This window comes from Bos mutus, chromosome 1 (assembly GCF_027580195.1).
Source record: "Bos mutus isolate GX-2022 chromosome 1, NWIPB_WYAK_1.1, whole genome shotgun sequence".
Classification (NCBI taxonomy): domain Eukaryota; kingdom Metazoa; phylum Chordata; class Mammalia; order Artiodactyla; family Bovidae; genus Bos; species Bos mutus.
In genome coordinates this window covers 49214045-49236372 of record NC_091617.1, presented here as the reverse complement: position 1 = coordinate 49236372, position 22328 = coordinate 49214045, and the positions used below count along the sequence as shown (strand labels likewise).

At 38.9% G+C, this 22328-nt stretch overlaps 1 protein-coding gene across 2 annotated transcripts in view; it reads right to left on the bottom strand.

Annotated features, from left to right (window-relative positions):
• ALCAM (activated leukocyte cell adhesion molecule) overlaps window positions 1-22328 on the bottom strand; it is a 225897-nt gene that overhangs the window by 21506 nt on the left and 182063 nt on the right. For both annotated transcript variants that reach the window (XM_070368771.1, XM_070368775.1), the window contains exons 9-11: window positions 4672-4784; window positions 1965-2100; window positions 1722-1859 (exon numbers count right to left, since the gene is read on the bottom strand). In XM_070368771.1, coding sequence (XP_070224872.1) covers window positions 1722-1859; window positions 1965-2100; window positions 4672-4784 — 387 coding nt within the window. The remainder of the gene's footprint in view (window positions 1-1721; window positions 1860-1964; window positions 2101-4671; window positions 4785-22328) is intronic.

Here is a 22328-nt window from a genome sequence, read left to right as displayed (position 1 = left end):
GTTCACCTGCTATTTTTCCAATTCCCACCAGTATTTTTCATATGACTTTCTCACTGGACTTTTCTCATATGACTTTTTTTTGTTTTTATTACTTTATCTCTACAAAATGCCTTTGCCTATTTCTAGGTTGACCTTTTAAATCTTTGTACCTTTTTCTTCATTAAACACTTATCTGATACTTATTTTTCTATTTTTTATGTTTACATTATCCAGAAACAAAAGGTTTTTTTGATATAATTATTATTAAATTGAACTAGAGAGCAAAAAAAAGAATAGAGTAGAATAGAAACTGTCATTTTTGATGCTAAAAAAGAGATCTAAACATTGTTAGCAATTCAGGTCTTTATTCTGAAATCAAGAGCCTCTTTGTCATCTTCAGGCATATTCTCTTGCTTGTGTGTCCCATCACATATAACCAAATCAGGAAGCATTTGCTTGTGTCCACTCCTTTAGGGACATTCCATACTTGAGTTATGCAAGTAAACATGCATCACCCATAGCTGAAAGAGCCAAAATTCACCAAGTTCCGCAAAACTAGACTACATAAGCTGGACCACTAGCCCACCTTCCCTAGACAGAGAAAGGGTGGACACTTTAAATTATGATTCTGGTTTATGCATGCCTTCTCAGATTTCAACTGAGTCTAAAGCTGGGAAAGAGGGAACACAGAAGATTCAAATAATCAAATGGCTCATGGGGGTATTCCTGAGGAATCTTTAAGTGGCTCCACTGAGAAGAGAGACATGAAGACTGTTGTGGAGAGAATGGAATTAACCAGTATGTCAGTAACCCAAGTTGACTGGCAATTTAATGCGATTACATATCTAAACAGTTTGTGATAAGCCAGATTCTCATATTTTTTTTTCAAAGAGAAAATTATTGGTAGTGTTCATACATTCTTAGCCTTTTACTACTGCAAACTAAAATGGTGTGACAAAGGTACAAATATTACTGTTTGGTTTACATACAAGTTTGTTCAGCAGAAATCATCCTAGATACTATATATTTAGCTAGCCATACTTTGGCCCCAGTACACACAGATCAGACCATATGTTCACAGTGACTATGTTCTTCACCATTCCCCAGGGCCAAGTCTCAAGAAGAAATGACCCATAATGTGCATAAAAGTAAGCAAAGTATAAGTGAGGCCACTTATACTGAGATGTGGAAGTTCAGGATGTAGGTAATATATACCTTAATGTTTTAATCACCCAAATTTCAGGAATTAGTGACCATGGGGTAATACCTAATTTATATATTTTTAAAATTTATTTTTAATTGGAGGATAATTGCTTTACAATGCTGTGTTGGTTGCTGTGGTACAACAATGTGAATCAGCCTTAAGCATACATATATCCCCCCACTTGAGACTTCCTCCCACCCCCCACCCTATGACACCCCTCTAGGTCATCACAGAGCACCCTATGCTATATAGCAGCTTCCCATGAGATATCCATTTTATACATGGTCATATACGTATGTCAATAGTACTCTCTTAATTTGTCCAGATACTGACCACAACAAAATAAGTCTTCCATGCTCCATGACCCTAGGATTTTAAATTTCTCTTTGAGCTACGGTCTTCCTTTGGGAGAAGTTAGCAAAAGCTTCCTCTGAGGACATAGCGTGAATTTCGTGTTGATAATGTTAGCTTACAGTTTAGATACCTAAATAAAACCCTACACTGCACCAAGTACAGCACTCAACAAGAAGACAAATACTTGCTTGGTTTATAACACTTCCACTGCCAGTAATTGTCCACTGTATAGCTGGCTTCGGAAAACCTTCCACATGGCAGATTATTGTTTTAGACAGTCCACTGGGATCAGTTTTCTTTGTCATTTTGATTTGAGGTTTTCCTAAAAATATTACAATTAAAATAAGATGTTGAACTGAGATCATAAAAGAAACAGATATTAAATTCTCAAAGAAAATTTTGAATTGGTGCTCACGTATTTTATTACCTTCTACAATTAGAGTCAACGACTCTCTTTTCTTTAATCCTTCAACCTCTTGCAGAGCTGTTTCACAGACATAGTTTCCAGCATCCTGATAATGAAGACTAGAAAATGATGGGCTAGATCGAAGCTTGACGTTATCCTGATTAAATAAAAAGTTAATTATGTCACATGGCACAATTATAGCTCTCCATGTATTTATTATATAATAATAAAGACTGAAATTATTCTTCTGGGTCTAATGAAAATTTCTTTTCTTAACTTCAAATGCTTTCACAAATAGACTTCCTTTTTCCTCTGAACTTTTAGAGTTAGACAAATCAGAGTTTTATTTCAGACTCTTCCATTTACTGAATTTATATTTGGAACAAGTTCATAAACTTCTGAGATTCAGCTTCCTTACTTGTAAATAGGGTAGTAATCTTACCATATTAAAGACAGTTATCAAGACATGGAATCTATTACAGAACAATTAAGACAAAAATGTTTTTTAAAGAAAACTTTTAAATGGCTTACTATACTAAAATTTCTATGAACAAATAAAATGCAACATTTAACTTTGAAAATAATTTTATATATAGAAAATAATACTATTTACCAGGAATTGAAATGCTCCTAAGGCAACCAAACACAATCTTAAGATTATATGGTCTTTGTACACTATAATTTTTTTTCCATTTCCATCAACTTACCAACAGGCAGGCAACATTGATCAGCACTACTGATATGAGTTATTTAATCAACAACAGTAACTGCAGCTTCTGTGGAAACTGGTTTAACCAAGTAAACTTAGCTTCTCTAGTTCTGAGTAAAACACACCATGAGTGTTCATATACCAAAAACCTATCAAGCCCTTTGACCATTAACTACCACAAACACATCATGTTAAGTATTCAGTCTATGGAGTGACATTTTAACTATCTGAGCAAATGAAATGTTGTGATGAGGCTGTGTTTAAGAGAAAATGAAATAATAAACTGAGTTTTAAGAGTTAAGATAACAAGTAACAGAGGATCTGGCATGAAAAGAGATCAAAAACCAATAGAAAATAATTTACATTTTCATCTAAAAGAAACTGGAGCAATATACTTCCCACAACTTTTTACAAAGATAATTCTTGTCAACCCCTATTTTAAGTGGTTTGATGTGTTTTTGTCAACTCAATACTGCTTAAGTGCTTCTGCTACATGTCACATTACAGGAATAAACAGACAGGGTGTATACTAGTTAAGGATTTGAGTGGAGGGAACATAGTAACAACTATGTTACTATATGTTACTATGTTACTATAGCCTACCAGGCTCCTCCATCCATGGGATTTTCCAGGCAAGAGAACTGGAGTGGGTTGCCATTGCCTTGACACAGGGATTGAACCCAGGTCTCCCAGATTGTAGGCAGACACTTTACCATCTGAGCCACCAGGGAAGTCCTGGTGATAACCTTATCTATGTTGATAACCTTAGTTAATAACCTTATCTCAAATCACCAATTTCCAATCCTACTAATCTCACTCTAAAAAGATAACAGCAATGCTTGGGTCCCCAGATAATGACCTACATTTCAGATGATAACAAGAACATTAGCGCTCAGGACAGCATATTAAAAAGCAGAGACATTATTTTGCTGACAAAGGTTCATCTAGTCAAAGCTAGTAGTCATGTATGGATGTGAGAGTTGGACCATAAAGAAAGCTGAGCACCAAAGAATTGACGCTTTTGAACTGTAGTGTTGGAGAAGGCTCTTGAGGGTCCCTTGGACTACATGGAGATCCAACCAGTGAACTGTAAAGGAAATCAGGCCTGAATATTCATTGGAAGGACTGATTCTGAAGCTGAAGCTCCAATGCTTTGGCCATCTGATGTGAAGAACTGACTCATTTGAAAAGACCCTGATGCTGGGAAAGACTGAAGAGGGGAGAAGAAGGGGACAACAGAGGATGAGATGGTTGGATGGCATCACCGACTCAATGGTCATGAGTTTGAGCAGGCTCCAGGAGTCGGCGATGGACAGGGAAGCCTGGCATACTGCAGTCCATGGGGTCGCAAAGAGTCGGACACAACTGAGCGACAGAACTAAACTGAACTGAAACACTCAGGAAATACAGACTAAGCTCTTAGTATGTTCCAGGTGTTCTACTACGGCCCAGGGGTGAAAAAAGATCACTACCATCAAGGAGCTACTAATTCATGGAACCCACATTCAAACACTTAAGGTCAGTCTCCAGAAAGGCAGAAGGTTATGTAACTATAGTGGTGTTTATGCTGGGTAAGGCCTGAGCCTGAGCCTCTACTCTGTCACCTATGAGCTCTCCGATTTCTCTCACTTCAAGTTCTTTGAAATAATGTAGGGAACTAACCATTTTCTTGCATATTTCACAGGGTTGTTATAAACACACTGTTAACAACATTATGGGTTAAAACACACTGGAAATTGCTAAAATATATAACTGTATATGCGTGTGTGTCCATATGCATGTGTATAATTATTTAGTAAATACACATAATTAAATTAATGCCCCAAACTAAGTTTCAGAGCAACAATTATGGATGCCATAGTGATGTTGAGTACCTCTAAATTTTATTGTAGTAATCTTTATTATTATATATAAAAAAAGAGAGTATGAGTTTTTGTGTATAAACATATTACACATGAATATACAAGAGAAGCCTAAAAGGAGTCAGTCCAAAAGTGGAACATTACCAAGAATACTTACTTTCATCCACACCACAGTTGCATTCCTACTGGCAGATATTGTGCATGACACAGGCAGAGCATCGCCAATCTGCTTAGTCACCTCCCCGCTTGGGTTTAAGGACAAATCCAAATCTGTGAAGCAGAAAAATATGCTTGAAATACAACTCCAGAAAGTAAGACAGTCAAAATATTTTTGGAGAAAAAAAATAGATGAAAGAAAGAAAAACTCCTGCTAACTCTACTTGAAATTCAGAAGTGATTTATGTGACTGAAATAACTCAAGTGTAGCATAATCACTCTAGTTTTTCAAGCCAGCTTTGAGACCAGTTTGGACAAGTGCGAATGGTCAATTTAATTGATTATGCGTTTATATGCAGTTAACATGATTGATATTTTGAATGCATGTAAGTATTCATCTGGGGTCTATCACCTTCAGAAAAAAATTCTTAAATCATTTCTGGAAGAAAATAAAGATGATGACTAAGTAAATATTATGAGAAGAATTGATAAGACATACCATGGGAAATCAAGTATATTTAGACAGCAGGTGATAAACTAAATTATCATAAGGTGTTTACACGTTTCTTCAGAGAGAACTGACTACAGTAGCTAGATATTTAAAAAAAAAATGCTATCCCATTTCTCATGCAGTTGAAATTTTAAATTTAATTTTTTTTGTTGAAGGATAATTGCTTTATAGAATTTTGTTGTTCTCTGTCAAACTTCAACATGAATCAGCCATAGGTATACATATATCCCCTCCCTTTAGAACCTCCCTCCCATCTCCCACCCCATCCTACCCGCTAGGTTGATACAGAGCTGCTGTTTGAGTTTCCCGAGCCATAGAGCAAATCCCCATTGTCTATCTATTTTACATATGGTAATGTAAGTTTCCATGTTACTCTTTCCATACATTTCACCCTCTCCTCCCCTGTCCCCATGTCCATAAGTCTATTCTCTATGTCTGTTTCTCCTTGTTGCCCTGAAAATAAATTCTTCAGTACCATTTTCCCAGATTCCGTATATATACATTAGAATACGATATTTATCTTTCCTTTTCTGACTTACTTCACTCTGTATAATAGGCTCTAGGTTCATCCACCTCATTACTACTGGCTCAAATGTACTCCTTTCTATGGCTGAGTAATATTCCATTGTGTATATGCACCATAACTTCTTATCCATTCATCTGTCTATGGACATCTAGGTAGCTTCCATGTTTTAGGTATTGTAAATAGTGCTGCAGTGAACAAAGGGATACATGTTGTCTTTTTCATTTTGGTTCCTCAGGGTATATGCTTAGGAGTGGGATTTCTGGGTCATATGGTGGTTTTATTCCTAGTTTTTTAAGGAATCTCCAAACTGTCTTGCATAGTAGCTGTATCAATTTACTTTCCCACCAACAGTGGAAGAGGATTCCCTTTTCTCCACACACTTTCCAGCATTTACTGTTTGTAGACATTTTGATGATGGCCATTCTGACTGGTGTGAGGTGATATCTTATTGTAGTTTTGATTCGCATTTCTATAATAATGAACAATGTTGAGAATCTTTTCATGTGCTTATTAGCCATCTGTATGTCTTCTTTGGAGAAATGTCTGTTTAGGTCTTTTCCCCATTTTTTGATCGGGTTGTTTGTTTTTCTGGTATTGAGTTGTGTGAGGTGCTAGTATACTTTGGAAATTAATCCTTTGTCAGTTGTTTCATTTGCTATTATTTACTCCCATTCTGAGGGTTGTCTTTTCACCTTGCTTATAGTTTCCTTTGCTGTGCAAAAGCTTTTAAGTTTAATCAGGTCCCACTTGTTTACTTTTGTTTTTATTTCTGTTACTCTAGGAGATGGGTCACAGAGGAACTTGCTTCGATTTATGTCATCAATTGTTCTGCCTTTGTTTTCCTCTAAGATTTTTATAGTTTCTGGTCTTACATTTAGGTCTTTAATCCATTTGGAGTTTATCTTTGTGTATGGTGTTAGGAACTGTTCTAATTTCATTCTTTTATATGTAGCTGTCCAGTTTTCCCAGCATTTATTGAAGAGGCTGTCTTTGTGTCATTGTATATTCTTGCCTACTTTGTCAAAAATAAGGTACCCATAGGTGCATGGGTTTATTTGCTTTCTATCTTGTTCCATTGGTTTATATTTCTGTTTTAGTACCAGTAGCATGATGTCTTGATGACTGTAGCTTTGTAGTATATCTGAAGTCAGGAAGGTTGATTCCTCCAGCTCCATTCTTCTTTCTTAAGACTGCTTTGGTTATTTGGGGTCTTTTGTGTTTCCATATGAATCATGAACTATTTTGTTCTAGTTCTGTGAAAAATGCCATTGGTAATTTCATAGGGATCACAATGAATCTGTAGATTGCATTTGGTAATATAGTCATTTTCACAATATTGATTCTTCCTACCCAGGAACAAGGAACATCTCTCCATCTGTTTATGTCACCTTTGATTTTTTTCATTAGTGTCTTATAATTTTCTGTGTACACTTCGTCTCCTTTGGTAAGTTTATTCCTAGATATTTAGTTATTTTTGTTGCAATGGTGAATGGGATTGATTTCTTAATTTCTTTTTCTGATTTTTCAGTTAGTATATAGAAATGCAAATGATTTCTGTGCATTGATTTTGTATCCTTTGCTAAATTCACTGATTAGCTCTAGTAATTTTCAGCTACTTTCATTAGGGTTTTCTATGTACAGTATCTTGTCATCTGCAAACAGTGAGAGCTTTATTTATTTTCTGATCTGGATTCATTTCTTTTTCTTCTCTGATAGCTGTAGCTAGGACTTCAGAACTAAGTAGAACAATAGTGACAAAAGTGGACACCTTTGTCTTGTTTCTGATCTTAGGGGGAGTGCTTTCAGCTTTTCACTATTGAGAATAATGTTTGCTGTAGGCTTATCATATACGGCCTTTACTATGTTGAGGTAGGTTCCTTCTATGCCCATTTTTTGAAGAGTTTTAATAAATTGGTGCTGAATTTGTCAAAGGCTTTTTCTGTATCTATTGAGATGGTCGTATGGTTTTTATCTTTCAATTTGTTAATATGGTGTATCACATTGATTGATTTGTGTATATTGAAGAACCTTTGCATCCCTGGAATAAACCCAGCTTGATCATGGAGTATGAACTTTTTGATGTTTTGCTGAATTCTGTTTGTTAAAATTTTTTGAGGATTTTTTCATCTTGTTCATCAGTGATATTGGCCTGTAGTTTTTGTGTGTGTGTGTGTGTTGTCTTTGTCTGGTTTTGGTTTTAGGGTGATGGTGGCCTCATAGAACAAGTTTGGAAGTGTTTCTTCCTTTGCAATTTTTGGAAAGAGTATTAGAAGGATAGGCATTAGCTCTTCTCTATTTGATAGAGTTCTCCTGTGAAGCCATCTGGTTCTGGGTTTTTGTTTTTTGGGAGATTTTTGATCACAGCTTCAATTTCAGTGCTTGTAATTGGGTTGTTCATAATTTCTATTTCTTCCTGGTTCAGTCTTGGAAGATCAAAATATTCTAACAATCTGTCCATTTCTTCCAGGTTGTCTATTTTATTGCCATATAGATGTTCATAACAGTCTTTTATAATCCTTTGTATTTCTGCATTGTCTGTTGTAACCTATCCTTTTTCATTTTTAATTGTGTTGTTTGCTTCTTCTCTTTTTTTCTTGATGAGTCTGGTTAATGGTTTGTCAACTTTGTTTATCATCTCAAAAAACCAGCTTTTAGTTTTATTAATCTTTACTACGGTTTCTTTCATTTCTTTTTCCATTATTTCTGCTTGGATCTTTATGATTTCTTTCCTTCTACTAATTTTGGGATTTTTCTGTTCTTCTTTTTCCAGTTGTTTTAGGTGTAAAGTTAGGTTGTCTATTCAATGTTTTTCTTGTTTCTTGAGGTAGGATTGTATTGCTATAAACTTCCCTCTTAGAACTGCTTTTGCTGCATCCCATAGTTTTTGAGTTATCATGTGTTTATTGTCATTTGTTTCTAGAAATTTTTTGATTTCCCTTTTGATTTCTACAGTAATCTGTTGGTTATTTAGGAATGTGTTGTTTGATCTCCATGTGTTTGTGTTTCTTACACTTTTTTTCTTGTAATTGATATCTAGTCTCATAGTATTGTGGTCAGAGAAGATGCTTGATGCACTTTCAATATTCTTAAATTTACTGAGGCTTGATTTGTGACCCAAGATGTGGTCTGTCCTGGGGAATGTTCCATGTGCACTTGAGAAGGTGTATTCTTCTGCATTTGGATGGAATGTCCTGAAGATATCAATGACATCCATTTCATCTAATGTATCATTTAAGACTTTTGTTTTCTTATTAATTTTCTGTTTTGATGAACTGTCCATTGGTGTGAGTGGGGTATTAAAGTCTCCTACTATTATTGAGTTATTGTTAATTTCTCCTTTTATGTCTGTTAGTCTTTGTCTTATGTATTGAGGTGCTCCTATGTTGGGTGAATATTTTCAATTGTTATGTCTTCCTCTTGGATTGATACCTTGATCACTATGTAGTGTCCTTCCTTATTGCTTGTAATCTTCTTTATTTTAAGGTCTATTTTGTTGATATAAGGATTGCTACTCCAGCTTTCTTTTGCTTCCCATTTTCATGGAATATATTTTTCCATCCTCTGATTTTCAATCTGTATGTGTCTTTAGGCCTAAAGTGGGTTTCTTGTAGACAGCATATATATGAGTCATGTTTTGTATCCATTAAGCCATTCTGTGTCTTTTGGTTGGAGCATTTAATCCATTTACATTTAAAGTAATTACTGATATATATTCCTGTTGCCATTTTTTTAATTGTTTGGGGTTGATTTTGTAGATCTTTTTTCTTCTGCTGTATTTCTTGACTATATAAGTCCCTTTAACATTTGTTGTTAAGCTGGTGTGGTCATACTGAATTCTCTTAACTTTTGCTTCTCTGAAAAGCTTTTTCTTTCTCCATCAGTTTTAAATGAGAATTTTGCTGGGTACAGTAATCTTGGTTGTAAGATTTTTCCCTTTCAGTACTTTAAATATATCCTGTCATTCCTTTCTGGCCTGCAGAGTTTCTGCTGAAAAATCAGCTCTTAAGAATATGGGGTTTCCCTTGTATGTTACTTGTTGCTTCTGTGCTGCTTTTAATATTCTTTCTTTTGTATTTAGTCTTTGTTAGTTTGATTAGTATGTGTCTTGGCATGTTTCTCCTTGGGTTTATCCTGTATGGGACTCTTTGTGTCTCTTGGACTTGAATGACTATTTCCTTTTCCATGTTGGGGAAATTTTCAACTATAATTTCTTCAAAAATTTTCTCATACCCTTTCTTTTTCTCTTCCTCTTCTGGGACCCCTATAATTCAAGTGTTGGTGCATTTGATATTGTCCCAGAGGTCTCTGAGACTATCCTCAGTTCTTTTCATTCTTTTTACTTTATTTTGCTCTTCAGAATTTATTTCTACCATTTTATATTCCAGCTTACTGATTCATTCTTCTGCTTCAGATATTCTGCTACTTATTCCTTCTAAAGTAGTTTTGATTTCAGTAATTGTATTGTTTGTCTTTGTATGTTTATTCTTTAATTCTTCTAGGTCTTTGTTAATTGATTCTTGCATTTTCTCCATTTTGTTTTCAATATTTTTGATCTTTACTATCATTATTCTGAATTCTTTTTCAAGTAGTTAGCCTATTTCCTCTTCTTTTATTTGTACTTCTCGTTTCTAGTTTGTTCCTTCATTTGTATAGTATTTCTCTGCCTTTTCATTATTATTAACTTATTGTGTTTGAGGTCTCCTTTTCCAAGGCTTCATGGAAAGTTGAATTCTTTCCTTCAAGAAGGTTTAATTTTTTCTTCCTTTTGGTTTCTGCCATCCTAAGGTTGATTCAGTGGTTTGTATAAGCTTCTTATAGGGTGAGATTTGTGCTGAGTTTTTGTTTGTTTTTTCCCTCTGATGGGCAAGGCTGAGTGAGGTGGTAATCCTCTCTGCTGATGATTGGGTTTATATTATTTTTTTGTTTGTTGCTTAGATGAGGTGTCCTGCACAGGGTGCTACTGGTGGTTGGGTGATGCTGGGTCTTGTATTCAAGGGGTTTGTTTGTGTGAGTTCTCACTATTTGATACTCCTTAGGGTTAGTTCCCTGGTAGTCTAAGGTTTTGGAGTCAGTGCTTCCACTTCAAAGGCTCAGGGCTTGGTCTCTGGTCAGAAAAGAAGATTCCACAAGTGGTTTTTTAATGGCATTAAGTGAAATTAAAACAAATATCCAAAAATGAGAAACCAAAGATGAACCCCAGACAAATGGCAGTTACAAAATCAGGCAAATAATAATTAAGATAATGGAATACATACACACACACACACACACACATATATATACCCATGAGCAAAGTCAAAACTGTCCAACAAAAATAAAGTACAGTTGATTTATCCAGCAAACAAAGGAAATAAAAAATTATATTTACCAGTTAAGAACAAAACTAACTAAAGCACAAACTCAAAAAAAAAAAAAAGAAAAACTAAAGCAAGGTGCCAAATGAGGAATAAAGCTATGAAAACAAAACTAATAAATATGTTGAGAGGAAAGAAAGAAAAAAAAGAAAGAATAGATATGCAAAGTTAAACAGAGGTAGATGAAGATTTATACTTATTAAAGATTAACTGCAAGGGGAAAAGAACAGTAGGAAGGGCAAACAAAGGAATAAATGTAGAGAAAATATAATAGGTTTAAAAAAATTAAAAATTAAAATTATTAAAAAAGGAAAAAAGAAAACAAAACAAAAACAAAACAGAAAAAAAAAAAAGGAAAGGAAAACTCCACTGAACTTCAAAAGCCCAATGTAGAGGCAGAGGTTTATAACAACAATAAAAAGTGTGACTGAATATATACATATACATCTATAAGCAAAATCAAAACAGCCCAACAAAAATAAAGTACAGTCGATTGACCCAGCAAATAAAGGAAATCAAAAATTATATCTACCAGAACAAAACTAACTAAAGCACAAACTGGAAAACAAAACTAAAGCAAAGTGCCAATTGGGGAATAAAGCAATGAAAATAAAACTAACAAATATGTTGAGCAGAAAGGAGAGAAAGAAAAAAATATATATGCAAAGTTAAATAGAGGTAGATAAAAAAGATTTATATATGTTAAAGATTAACAAGGGGAAAAGAACAGTAGGAAAAGCAAACAAAGGAATAAATGTAGAAAAAATAATAATAGTTTTAAAAAATTAAAAAAGAAAAAAAATAGGAAAACTCCACAGAACGGCAAAAGCCCAACATAGAGGCAGAGGTTTATAACAATAAAAAAATGTGACTGTGAAAAAAAATCTCAAAAGCTTAATTGGATTTCATAGTGCCAATAAAACAGACAACTACAACAGAGGGGGTTCAAAAAAGGAAACAAAAAGAAAAAAGTCCAAAAGATTCTACAGAACAAGTCAAAACATAAGAATAATAAATGTTTTTCTTGAGTCACTGCTGTCAGGGTCTTTACCCTTGCTGGGAGTCACAGTCTACCTTACCTCCCTAGGATGCCCTCCAACACTGTGCTGATCTCTGGACCTGCTTTGGGCAAAGCAACTCAGATTCAACTCAGATTCTGGTCCTAGTCCTGTGTGTTCTTGCCTCCAATGTCCACAGCTATCAGAACTAGTGCGTTTTCTTTTGTGGAAGCTCTAAATGACCTTTTATATATTCCATAGATACAGAGTCTGCCTAGTTGATTGTGTGGATTTAATCTGTAGCTTGCACAGCTGGTGGGAAGGTTTTGGGTCTTCCTTAGCCACACTGCCCGTGTGTTTCAGTTGTGGTTTTATTTCCACCTCTACACGTGGGTCATCCACTGAGGTTTGTTCTTGAGGCTGCCCTGGAGGACTTGGATTTGTCCCTGTGAGGGCCAGGTGGAGGTGGTGCAGCTGCTTGGGTTGCAGGGGTTCTGACAGCAACAGGTACCCAGGGAAGTTGGCAGTTAGGGCAGCAGGAAATATAGTGCTCTAGAAGGGTATGGCAACCAGTATTGGCCAATATGCTCCAGTATTCTTGCCTGGAGAATCCCCCTCCCTGACAGAGAAGCCTGGCAGATCACAGTCTACAGGGTCTCAAAGACTCGGACAGGACCGAAGTGACCCTGCGCGCATAGATGAAAGACTTTTTTGGCCTGTGGCAGCTCTGCCCCACTGAGAGTTGAGTGTGAAGGTGGCGCAGCTGTTTGCCTTGCAGGGACCCTGGCAGTGCCAAGTGTGTAGGGACACAGACTGCCTCCGCTGCAGGAGTTATGGCCCTATCAGGGTCTTTTTTTGAGCCTCTTGTAGCTGGCGATCAGAAGGTCTCTTTGGCCAGTCTTTCTCCATAGCTCCACCCATTCAGGCGTTTAGTGGGTTCCCTTGCCTGGGGTCCTTCTGTGTTATTTGGCACATAGAAGGGCCCCCTAGCTGGGGTCCTACTGTGTAGATTGGTGTGTCAGGTACTTACAGGGGCACCCTGGGTGGGGTCCTACTCTAGTTCTGCACCTGGGTGGGGTCCTACTTTGTAGTTCAGTGCGTCAGGTGTTTGATGGGCCAGCGTCTGTATTGTTCAGCTGCTGATGCTGGCAAGTGGGGAGAGAGGCTATGGTGATGGCTCCACCCCCTACGTGTGACTCAGCATTATTGCCTTGCTTCCATGGCTGCCTGGTTTTCCTCCACTGGCATTTCCCACCACGATCTCCTCCCTCACATCCCCTCGATCTGTCTCTCTGCAGTCAACAGTATCCCTTGCTCTGGGATTGCTCCACAATTTCTAAACCCCAGCTCCCAGCCGCTGCACCTTCCAGGGGACCAGCATTCCTGTTTGGGATGTGTATGGCTGCAGCAAGGACTATCTGATTCTCATTCCATTTAGACTGCCACAGATCAGCTGTTTCAGTCTCAGCCTTAAATGCTTCTCCTCTGACTTAGATAATTGCCTTGATGTAGGGATAGGACCATCGCTTCAGTTCCCCTACACAAGAAGTGCAAGTCCAGTGCTACTAACACTCCTGTTTTTTCCCCTAGTTTCTTCATCCTACTGAGCTTGGCGTGGTTTTATATAATCTTTTCCACTGATCAGGTACTCCTGTCTGCTCTCAGCTGGTGTTCTGCATGCACTTCTGTGTCTGAAGGTGTATTCCTGATATATCCGTGGAGAGAGATGTGTTCCACATCCACCTACTCCTCACCATCTTGTTCTCTCCAGTTGAAATTTTAAATAAGATTTATTGTTAGGTACATTGTCAGCAGATACCATTTTTTAAAAACACAGCATAAACACATCTAAGGAAGTATAATCTTTCAGATGGAAAGTAATTTCTATAAAAAACTACTGTCATAGTATGATTTGTATGAGGAAAATCCAGTTCAATAGAACCTTTATTGTACAGCTACTAGGTTCCAAGCACTGACAGGAGATACTGAGATGAATAATGAGCTTACAATTCACAATTTGAGGTAGAGGTAATATGCACTGTATGTGATGACACTACATAGCAGCATGAAATCAGTACCTAGTGGTAAAGGTGTTATAGATTAGGAGCTCAAGACATATTTGCTGAAAAACTAGAGTAAAGGCTACAGACAGAGGTACAAGCAAAGACTTATAGGAGAGTGGAGAACAGAACCAAACTGGGTTTCAAGGCAGTAATAAAGGTTTTGTATGGGAGGTGATATCTGTCTGTGGCCCCTGATGGTTGAGAAGGGCTTTGATAAGTGGAGATGTTGGTAAAACTTCTGCCACATAAGTAAAGGCAAAGAGGTAAGAGAGGGTGGTGGATTTCACAATGGTGAGTAAAATGGTATCAGTGGTTAAAACACATGGAAGATAAACCTATACAAGTAATTAAGGCGAGCCTATGAGGGACTATGCTTGCCATACTAAGTGAAGTGAAAGTACTAGTCTTTGCAACCCCATGGACTGTAACCTGCCAGGCTCCTCTGTCTTTGGAATTCTCCAGGCAAGAATTATGGACTGGCTAGCCATTCCCTTCTCCAGGGGTTCTTCCTGACCCAGGGATTGAACTCGGGTCTCCTGCATTGCAGATGGATTCTTTACTGTCTGAGCCACCAGGGAAGTCCATTTCAATTTGGTGATTTAGATGTATTCATTCATTAGTTAAATAAACATTCAGAGATGACAAAGCCTATTAGACATTATTAGAGTTATTGTATGCATCTGTGCTAAGTTGCTTCAGTCGTGTTCAACTCTGTGCGACCCTATGTACTGTAGCCAGCCAGGCTCCTTCTGTGTCTATGGGATTCTCCAGGCCAGAATACTGGAGTGGGTTGCCATGCCCTCCTCCAGGGAATCTTCCCTACCCAGGGACTAATCCCATGTCTCTTAAGTCTCCTGCACTGGTAGGCATGTTCTTTACCAGTGGCATCACCTTGGAAGACTGCCATATGGAGTTGGGACTCTATCCTATGGCAGTGGGGATTTGCCATTGCACCTTGTCCTTCCCGTTGGTTTTTCATGTTATAATCACAATTTGTTGATTGTTTGCAACATTATTTTTAATACTTGTTTCACCTACTAGGCTATAAGCATCATGAGGGTAGGGACCATGACCTGAGTTGTCACTGTGTATCCACAGTGCCTGGCACATTGTAGTCCTTCAAAAACTATTGTTGAATGAAGTGAAGAAGCATGTTTCTCAGTTTCTCATTAATATAAAAATATACATTATCACATAGAAAAGTGGAGTTTCCTCAGACAATTTTGTTGAGTTATATTTAGATGAGAATTCAATTCAGGTAGAGTTAAAGCCTTTATTAGTTGGACAGATAACTTGCCAGTGAGAAGACAGAAGTTTTTTTAAAGAATGATGATGGAGTTTGAAAGCTCAGATGAAGAATCTATATGTGAATGAATCAGCAGAGGACTAGTACTTCAGCAACTATGATTCTGTGGACTGAAAGCCTAATGAGAGGTCTGTTCTGCTATCATGTGCAAGTGCTGGTGGGCACTTCTCTATCCACTCCCTTTAGTCATCTATGAAAAGAAAACAAATCTTGATTTTTTGGAAACAATTTAGGATAAGTAGGCTAAAGTAGGATTTTTATGTTTTCATTTCATGTGAAAGTGAAAGTGTTAATTGCTCAGTTGTGTCTGACTCTTTGCAACCCCATAGACTGTAGTCCTCCAGGCTCCTCTGTCTATGGATTTTCCAGGCAAGAATACTGGAGTGGGTTGCCATTTCCTTCTCCAGGGTTCATTTCATGTAATTTAGAGGAAAATCTTGATTTACTTGCAATGTTGGTAGCTCAGCTGGTAAAGAATCTACCTGCAATGCAGGAGACCCGGTTCAATTCCTGGGTCAGGACGATCCTCTGGAGAATGGATAGGCTATCCACTCTAGTATTCTTGGGCTTCCCTGGTGGCTCAGCTGGTAAAGAATCCACCTGCAATGCAGGAGACCTGGGTTCAATCCTGGGTTGGGAAGATCCCCTGGAGAAGGGAATGGCTACCCACTCCCAGTATTCTAGCCTGGAGATTCCACGGACTGTATAGTCTACGGGGTACCAAAGAGTTGACACGACTGAGCAACTTTCATTTTCTTCACTACTTTAGCTTTTAAAGAGCAATACAGGCTTTAAAGCCCAGTGTTAGAGCCTACCTTGCAAAACCTAAATGTATTTAAATTAAATTTAATTAAATTGTGCTGAAATTCAATTAAACTGTTGCATGCTTTTAATTTTTCTTTTTTTTTTTAACCACAGCTGATCACTGAGTTATTATGCAGCTGCAGCCAAGCCTTGTGTCTAATCCTTCTGCTCTCTTTCCCTTTCTGCCTGATATCCAGGTGGGTTCTGAGTAGCTAGTATCTCTTAAACATAACCACATTGTACCATCTCTAAGCACTGGATTATTGATTACTGGTCCAAAGATCTCATGAGCAATGATTACAGAAAATTATTCCACAGGCAATTCTATTTACTGGTTATATTCCCTCACTTCACTTCTTTTTCCCTATGGAGCAAACTGAATAAATGATCCCAGGACAGAATAGTTCTCAGAGAAAAGGTAGCACAGTTGTTATCTGAGAAGTTGCTGCTTTCTCTCTAACTTGCCCCTGATGCCAGACACATTCTGATCTGTTCAACATGAAAATGAGCAAACAGAGAAGTAGCTTGGTTGTGAATCTTAATATTCGACTGTCACCACAGTGCCCTCCAGGGTGTGCTCCCAACATGAGACACTCAAAAGCAACCGTCTGGTTACTCTATTCCCCAATGTACTGCCTTACATCTCCTTCAAAGTTTTAACTCCTCTTCTACATGTTTTCCAAGCATTATCGGTAAAGTGAAAGATTTAGAAACATTTTCTCAGAACAGTTTCTAACATCTCTTTTCATTTTGAAACAAAGAAACACAATGAATAGGATTGTAATGGATCATGTCTAAAGAAACCTTACTGTAATGGGTCATGGCTAGAGGTGTTGTTGGGTACAATGGACTTATTAAAAACTTCCATCTATATCTCTAAGCAAAACTGACATTTGCCCAAAGAATGCTGTGAATTCTAGTGTCACCAGGGAGAAGTTCAAATTAGTTGCCCATTTCTACAATGCATTGGGTACATCAGTACTATAGACAGTCAGGAATTACAAAAAAGAGAATTGAAATAAAGGTCTATTTTCTATATATATTTATTATTTTAAATCTCCGGGAATAAATATAACTTTTGGAGCATCTTGTGTATAAAAGAGGGTTAAAAAGTATGTCCATGGTGATTTTCAAGTTATGTTTCCAGAAAATTCTTGTCCTTCTGTACAGAGACCATTAAACAACTCTTGGTGGTATCTACCTCCTCCTCCAAAGGAGGAGGTAGATATTCAACTTTGAGTCTATTCAACTTTGTGTTGCTTGGGTTGAGGGATTAAGAGTACTCTGTAAATTAAAAAAGATACTTAATCTATACTTTTCTAGGCCAAATGAAAAGTTTTTAAACTTCAAGAATACTCTAATATTAACTTAAAATATAAAACAATTTGTTACTTTAAGGTATATGTATTGTTGTTATTGCTCCTCTCGGCTGCTGCCCCTGATCTCGGACGTGGGGTAACTCCTCCTGGTCTTGGACCCTGACCTCGGATGCAGGGTAGCTCCTCCCAGCCGCCGCCCCTGACCTCAGACATGGGGTAGCTCCTGTTGGCTGTTCCTGCGCGTCGCAGCCTGGCACTCTTGGCCACTGACCCTGACCTCGGACGTGGGGTACTCCTCTTGGCTGCCTCCTCTTGGGCATGGGGTCCTCCCGGCTTTTGCCTCTGACCTCGGACGTGGGGTAGCCACCCGTGCTAAATGCGCCGGTTGCAGCCGCCTGCGCCGGAGGCCAGGGGCAGGGGCCGGGAGGACCTACCCCACGCCCGAGGCCAGGGGCAGCACCCAGGAGGAGCAACCCCACCTCCAAGGAGTGGTGGCTGTGCGGGCACAGGAGGGCCTAGAGGAGCTATTCCACGTTCAAGGTCAGAAGTGGGGGCAGCAGTGAGGAGATACCCCTTGTCCAAGGTAAGGAGCAGTGGCTGCGCTTTGCTGGAGCAGCCGTGAAGAGATACCCCATATCCAAGGTAAGAGAAACCCAAGTAAGATGGTAGGTGTTGCAAGAGGGCATCAGAGGGCAGACACACTGAAACCATAATCACAGAAAACTAGTCAATCTAATCACACTAGGAGCACAGCCTTGTCTAACTCAATGAAACTAAGCCATGCCCATGGGGCCACCCAAGACAGGTGGGTCATGGTGGAGAAGTCTGACAGAATGTGGTCCACTGGAGAAGGGAATGGCAAACCACTTCAGTATTCTTGCCTTGAGAACCCCATGAACTGTATGAAAAGGCAAAATGAGAGGATACTGAAAGAGGAACTCCCCAGGTCAGTAGGTGCTCAATATGCTACTGGAGATCAGTGGAGAAGTAACTCCAGAAAGAATGAAGGGATGGAGCAAAAGCAAAAACAATACCCAGTTGTGGATGTGACTGGTGATGGAAGCAAGGTCCGATGCTGTAAAGAGCAATAATGTATAGGAACCTGGAATGTCAGGTCCATGAATCAAGGCAAATTGGAAGTGGTCAAACAGGAGATGGCAAGAGTGAACGTTGACATTCTAGTAATCAGCGAACTAAAATGGACTGGAATGGGTGAATTTAACTCAGATGACCATTATGTCTACTACTGTGGGCAGGAATTCCTCAGAAGAAGTGGAGTAGCCATCATGGTCAACAAAAGAGTTCAAAATGCAGTACTTGGATGCAATCTCAAAAACGACAGAATGATCTCTGTTCGTTTCCAAGGCAAACCATTCAATATCACAGTAATCCAAGTCTATGCCCCAACCAGTAACGCTGAAGAAGCTGAAGTTGGACGGTTCTATGAAGACCTACAAGAGCTTTTAGAACTAACACCCAAAAAAGATGTCCTTTTCACTATAGGGGACTGGAATGAAAAAGTAGGAAGTCAAGAAACACCTGGAATAACAGGCAAATTTGGCCTTGGAATATGCAATGAAGCAGGGCAAAGACTAATAGAGTTTTGCCAAGAAAATGCACTGGTCAAACACCCTCTTCCAAAAACACAAGAGAAGACTCTACACATGGACATCACCAGATGGTCAACACCGAAATCAGATTGATTATATTCTTTGCAGCCAAAGATGGAGAAGCTCTTTACAGTCAACAAAAACAAGACCAGGAGCTGACTGTGGCTCAGATCATGAACTCCTTATTGCCAAATTCAGACTTAAATTGAAGAAAGTAGGGAAAACCACTGGAGAAGGCAATGGCACCCCACTCCAGTACTCTTGCCTGGAAAAATCCCACGGACAGAGGAGCCTGGAAGGCTGCAGTCCATGGGGTCGCTGAGGGTTGGGCATGACTGAGCGACTTCACTTTCACTTTTCACTGTCATGCATTGGAGAAGGAAATGGCAACCCACTCCAGTGTTCTTGCCTGGAGAATCCCAGGGATGGCGGAGCCTGGTGGGCTGCCATCTATGGGGTCGCACAGAGTTGGACATGACTGAAGTGACTTAACAGCAGCAGCAGCAGCAGGGAAAACCACTAGGACATTCAGGTATGACCTAAATCAAATCCCTTATAATTATACAGTGGAAGTGAGAAATAGATTTAAGGGACTAGATCTGATAGATAGACTGCCTGATGAACTATGGATTGAGGTTCGTGACATTGTACAGGAGACAGGGATCAAGACCATCCCCATGGAATGGAAAAGAAATGCAAAAAAGCAAAATGGCTGTCTGGGGAGGCCTTACAAATAGCTGTGAAAAGAATAGAAGTGAAAAGCAAAGGAGAAAAGGAAAGATATAAGCATCTGAATGCAGAGTTCCAATAGCAAGGAGAGATAAGAAAGCCTTCCTCAGCTATCAATGCAAAGAAATAGAGGAAAACAACAGAATGGGAAAGACTAGAGATCTCTTCAAGAAAATTAGAGATACCAAAGGGACATTTCATGCAAAGATGGGCTCGATAAAGGACAGAAATGTTATGGACCTAACAGAAGCAGAAGATATTAAGAAGAGGTGGCAAGAATACACAGAAGAACTGTACAAAAAAGATCTTCATGACCCAGATAATCACGATGGTGTGATCACTCACCTTGAGCCAGACATCCTGGAATGTGAAGTCAAGTGGGCCTTAGAAAGCATCACTATGAACAAAGCTAGTGGAGGTGATGGAATTCCACTGGAGCTATTTCAAATCCTGAAAGATGATGCTGTGAAAGTACTTCACTCAATATGCTAGCAAATTTGGAAAAGTCAGCAGTGGCCACAGGACTGGAAAAGGTCAGTTTGCATTCCAATCCCAAAGAAAGGCAATGCCAAAGAACGCTCAAACTACCGCACAATTGCACTCATCTCACATGCTAGTAAAGTAATGCTCAAAATTGTCCAAGCCAGGCAAAAGCAATATGTGAACCATGAACATCCAGATGTTCAAGCTGGTTTTAGAAAAGGCAGAGGAACCAGAGACCAAATTGCCAACATCCACTGGATCATCGAAAAAGCAAGAGAGTTCCAGAAAAACATCTATTTCTGCTTCACTGACTATGCCAAAACCTTTAACTGTGTGGATCACAATAAACTGGAAAATTCTGAAAGAGATGGGAATACCAGACCACCTCACCTGTCCCTTGAGAAATTTGTATGCAGGTCAGGAAGCAACAGTTAGAACTGGACATGGAACAACAGACTGGTTCCAAATAGGAAAAGGAGTACGTCAAGGCTGTATATTGTCACCCTGCTTATTTAACTTCTATGCAGAGTACATCATGAGAAATGCTGGGCTGGAAGAAGCACAAGCTGGAATCAAGATTGCCAGGAGAAATATCAATAACCTCAGATATGCAGATGACACCACCTTTATGGCAGAAAGTGAAGAAGAACTAAAAAGCCTCTTGATGAAGGTGAAAGAGGAAAGTGAAAAAGTTGGCTTAAAACTCAACATTCAGAAAATGAAGATCATGGCATCTGGTCCCATCACTTCATGGGAAATAGATGGGGAAACAGTGGAAACAGTGTCAGACTTTGTTTTTTTGGGCTCCAAAATCACTGTAGATGGTGACTGCAGCCATGAAATTAAAAGACACTTACTCCTTGGAAGGAAAGTTATGACCAACTTAGACAGCATATTGAAAAGCAGAAACATTACTTTGCCATCAAAGTTCCATCTAGTCAAGGCTATGGTTTTTCCAGTGGTCATGTATGAATGTGAGAGTTGGACTATGAAGAAAGCTGAGCGCCAAAGAATTCATGCTTTTGAACTGTGGTGTTGGAGAAGACTCTTGAGAGTCCCTTGAACTGCAAGGAGATGCAACCAGTCCATTCTGAAGGAGATCAGATTTCTGGGATTTCTTTGGAAGGAAAGATGCTAAAGCTTAAACTCCAGTACTTTGGTCACCTCATGCGAAGAGTTGACTCATTGGAAAAGATTCTGATGCTGGGAGGGATTGAGGGCAGGACAAGAAGGGGGTGACAGAGGATGAGATGGCTGGATGGCATCACCGACTCAATGGACGTGAGTCTGAGTGAACTCCGGGAGTTGGTGATGGACAGGGAGGCCTGGCGTGCTGCGATTCATGGGGTTGCAAAGAGTTGGACAAGACTGAGCGACTGAACTGAACTGAACTGATTGTTGTTATTGTTTAGTTGATAACTTGCATCCGACTTTTTGTGACTCCATGGACTACAGCAAGCTAGGCTCCCCTGTCCTTCACTATCTCCCAGAGTTTGCTCAGATTCATGTCCATTTAGTTGTGATGCTATCTAAACATCTCATGCTCTGCTGCCCCCTTATTCTTTTGCTTTCAATCTTTCCCAGCATCATGGTCTTTTCCAGTGAGTTGGATCTTCGCATCAGGTGGCCAAAGTATTACAACTTCAGCTTCAGGATTGGTCCTTCCAATGCATATTTGGGTTGATTTCTTTTAGGTTTGACTGATTGGATCTCCTTGCAGTTCAAGAGACTCTCAATATCTTCTCAAGCACCCCAATTCAAAAGAATCATTTCTTCGGCACTCAGCCTTTTTTATGGTTCAACTCTCACATCCGTACATGACTACTGGAAAAACCATAGCTTTGACTATATAGACCTTTGTCTGCCAAGTAATGTCTCTGCTTTTTAGTACACTGTCTAGATTTGTCAGAGCTTTTCTTCCAAGGAGCCAGCATCTTTTAATTCTATGGCTGCAG